We start from the raw sequence: 3,436 nt of genomic DNA, 5'->3' as shown, positions 1-3,436 counted from the left end.
CACACACACACACACACACACACACACACACACACACACACACACACACACACACACTTCTGTGCAGCTGTTGAACCTTGCTGAAGCACATGCACAATGAGTCCTGATTCTCACTATCAGTCTAGGACCATCTCAAAGTAGATGGGACATCACAGAAAGCAACATCCTGGCTTTACATTTGTGATCTAGAGATATTTTCTTCTGTCCAATCGCTTGCCCGTGCAGCCAAGAAAGGAGAAGCCCGTACTCACTCTCTACATCAAGCAGCCAACTTGGTGGGTGGGGAGGATGCTTGAATCTAATGCCAAACTACTGTACCCTCCTGCATTGCTGCCAACAATGATCCCAAATTGGTGTATTCTGTCAGTTATCAGCATTCCAGCTCACTGAAACAAAACAATAGATTCACATAGACAAGGTGTTGGGCAGCCGGACCCAAGCAGCCTTTTGCAGTTGTGCTTTTCTGAAAAGATCTGCACTCATCTTTACTCGCTGACTTTAATCTGATGATAAAGAGTGCTGCTCTGCCCTGAAGCACTGAACTAAAAATCATTCTACATACAGCGTCTTTTGCCAAAGCTGCAGAACCGGGAGGTAAATTTGTAAACCTAGAAGTAAGCACTTGTCTGAACTTGAAGCTTTGGGAGGTGTGGGTGGGGGAGAGGGGTGTATTTTATGAACATACATGAAGGCAGTCGCACTGACAGTGGATAAAAAAAGAAGAAGAGAGCATGTAGGTATGTGTATCTTGCAGCCGTCAAATGCATCACATTAAATAAGTGGTCAAAGAAAATGGGTTGGTGCACTCATTCAAACCAGTATGTCATGCACAACGCAGCAATCAAAGCTCAGCGTGAGCTATAATACACACAACATGAAAAACGACACCCTCAGCTCTCCGTCTGAGATGACAGGCTGAACTTAAAGGACAGGACAGCAGAATACCGGCCTGTTAAAAACTCATTTATCCACAGTGCTGTCTCTGGAGCGAGCATCGCCTCCAGCTTTGTTCCACACACAGGATCAAATCAGGGGCTTATTTTCCCACTGAGAGCAGACGCAGTGCGCCTGGGCTTCAAACTTACAGACATCTGTCCAAGTGTCAGAGTTCGAGTACCTCGGAGGAATGTCTCCTCCAAATGTTTTTGGAGAATTAAAAGCAATTTTGAACAATCAGTGTCCAGCTTACTTCCCCTGTATCTGCTAGAATGATACTGGAAATGTACTAAAGATAACACACAAGCTAAAGAAAATATTGTGTAATAATTATTTTATTAGTTGACATATATTCACATATCTGTTTTAAAGGGTTCTCACTATGTAAATGGACTGGTTCTTATATTGTGCCTTTCTACTTGAGCACTCTATAAATGACATTCGCACTCAGATGGAGACATCAGGAGCAACTTGTGGATACTTTAACACACAGACAGGAGGAGCCAGGGATCGAACCACCAACCTTCCAAACAGCAGATGACCTGCTCTACCTCTGGCGCTAAAGCCGACCACAAAAGAACAAAGCTTACAGACATGTAAACTTGTTGTTTAATTATCATGCTAAAATCTCTGGTGCAAGATCACAACAGCAACAGCCTCCAGGCACTTTAAATGTTCAGGTAAGTCTCTACAATAATAGAGAGAAAACCTCAACATTCAAGCAATTCCCTGTGAGAAAGAACTCCAGTAGAACCAGGCTCACAGTAGAACCAGGCTCACAATAGAACCAGACTCACAGAGGGGGAGTCATCTGCCACCAGCATTTGGGGAGGGGGGGGCGATGAATAGAAAGAGAGAAAACCCCAACTTGATCGCCCTGTGAGAAGCACTTGGTGACAGTAGGGAGGAAGAACTCCCTTTTGACAGAAAGACACTTCTGGGCGAGAGGCAGCCACCTGTCTTGATCGACAGAGGGGAAAGAGAAGACAAAAGTGGAGCTCAGAGACACAAACATTTATTTCAATATCTGCAGAAAATCTTAGCATTAATGTGATGATTTTGTTTTTGTTGACAAACTATTTCTACTAAAAGTCCACCTGAACCAGGTGACAAGAGAGATGGAACCCTTTAAAGCAGGCAAAGATCAATTATTTTTACAGAAGTGCTTTAGGAAATTAGAATATGAGTATTATTCAGATATAGATACAACATTCAGTAGTGTTATGATGGCATTATAATTATATTTAGTATTATTCTATTTATATGCCACTGAAAGATAAAAGCCAACCGCCCCCCTGAATCAGCCTCTACTCCTAAACTGAGCGCGTCACTGAGGTACAGCGTGTACAACTACATACCCACTCTGAGTTCTTTCCCGAACACGGTCCTCTCCCCCAGGGCTGAGCAGTTCCAGCGGCCGTGCCTGAACTGAAACTGACACTCATTGATTCCCATCTGAACTCCTTCCCCGATCACTATGATCGCGTCGGGTCGACTCTGACAGATAGTCCTCTGACGCGGGGCCAAGCCGGGGATCTTGTTACAGATGATGCTCGCTCCCAGCGCCACCACCGACGACAGCCCCCTGCGATGAAGGTGACAGGTTAGAAATGTGGCGTTTCCCTTCTTTCTGAGAACACCACGTGTGAGTGGATGCAGGGGGGGCAGGTGCGTGGGTTTCTGTAACAACACATGTACAAACTGAAACCATAAAAGACCCCAGCACCTAGCAGACCCCGGTGTGCGTGTGTGTGTGTGTGCGTGTGTCTGGAGAATCTCCCTTTTGATCTGAGACACGAACAACAGAACAAATACACCTGAGCACTCACCCGATTTTCAGATACACTATCCCGAGGCACAGGAAAAAATGGAAAATCCAGCGCCGCGTATTCCTGTTCATGGTACTCAGCCCTGCCGGTGGATGAACGCTCCGCTGTTGCAACAACACCCAGCTTTACTCCTCCTGCCGAGTCCCGCAGGCTCTCCAGGTGTTCAGAGCCCCGCGCGTAAATATACGATAAGTCCAGAGTGTGTGGAAGTAAACGCGCCCTGCTCTCATCTGGTGACAGTGCGCTGGAGGTGGCAGCCTGCAGGGGAGCATTGGGGCTGTTGTGTACAGGTAAGGCAGCTCGGCTCCTCGGTGATCAGGCTCAGTGTGTTTGTGTGCGTTTCTCTCTCGCCGTGAGTGTGTGTGTCTACCTTTTCTACTAGGGCGTGTTCTGTGGAAGATCTGCCTCCGAGCCGCTCACACACGCTCTCACACAGCCTGCAGGTACACGCTGCGGCTCCCGCAGACCCGTGTGGTAAACACGCGGAGCCGTCACGTCCTTACACTCACACGCGGCGGCTCATCCTAAACCACAGGTCACCCGCGACACCGCAGACTGGCAGCCGGCCGGGCACCGTTACTTTTTATTTAGTAGTAAAATAAAAGCCCCTCCCACCGACACACACACACACACACACACACACACACACACACACACACACACACACACAC

The 3,436-nt window shown here is 47.4% G+C and overlaps 1 protein-coding gene across 1 annotated transcript in view; it reads right to left on the bottom strand.

Annotated features, from left to right (window-relative positions):
• Positions 1 to 3,338, bottom strand: part of wnt7aa (wingless-type MMTV integration site family, member 7Aa) — a 15,514-nt gene extending 12,176 nt beyond the window's left edge. Inside the window, exons 1-2 of the mRNA XM_005947171.3 lie at positions 2,766 to 3,338; positions 2,295 to 2,521 (exon numbers count right to left, since the gene is read on the bottom strand). Coding sequence (XP_005947233.1) covers positions 2,295 to 2,521; positions 2,766 to 2,836 — 298 coding nt within the window. The 5' untranslated portion in view covers positions 2,837 to 3,338. The remainder of the gene's footprint in view (positions 1 to 2,294; positions 2,522 to 2,765) is intronic.
• Between the last annotated feature and the right edge of the window lie 98 nt (positions 3,339 to 3,436).

Source organism: Haplochromis burtoni, unplaced genomic scaffold (genome assembly GCF_018398535.1).
Source record: "Haplochromis burtoni strain Fernald_Lab_line unplaced genomic scaffold, NCSU_Asbu1 Contig_496, whole genome shotgun sequence".
Classification (NCBI taxonomy): domain Eukaryota; kingdom Metazoa; phylum Chordata; class Actinopteri; order Cichliformes; family Cichlidae; genus Haplochromis; species Haplochromis burtoni.
This window is presented reverse-complemented; position numbering and strand designations above follow the sequence as displayed.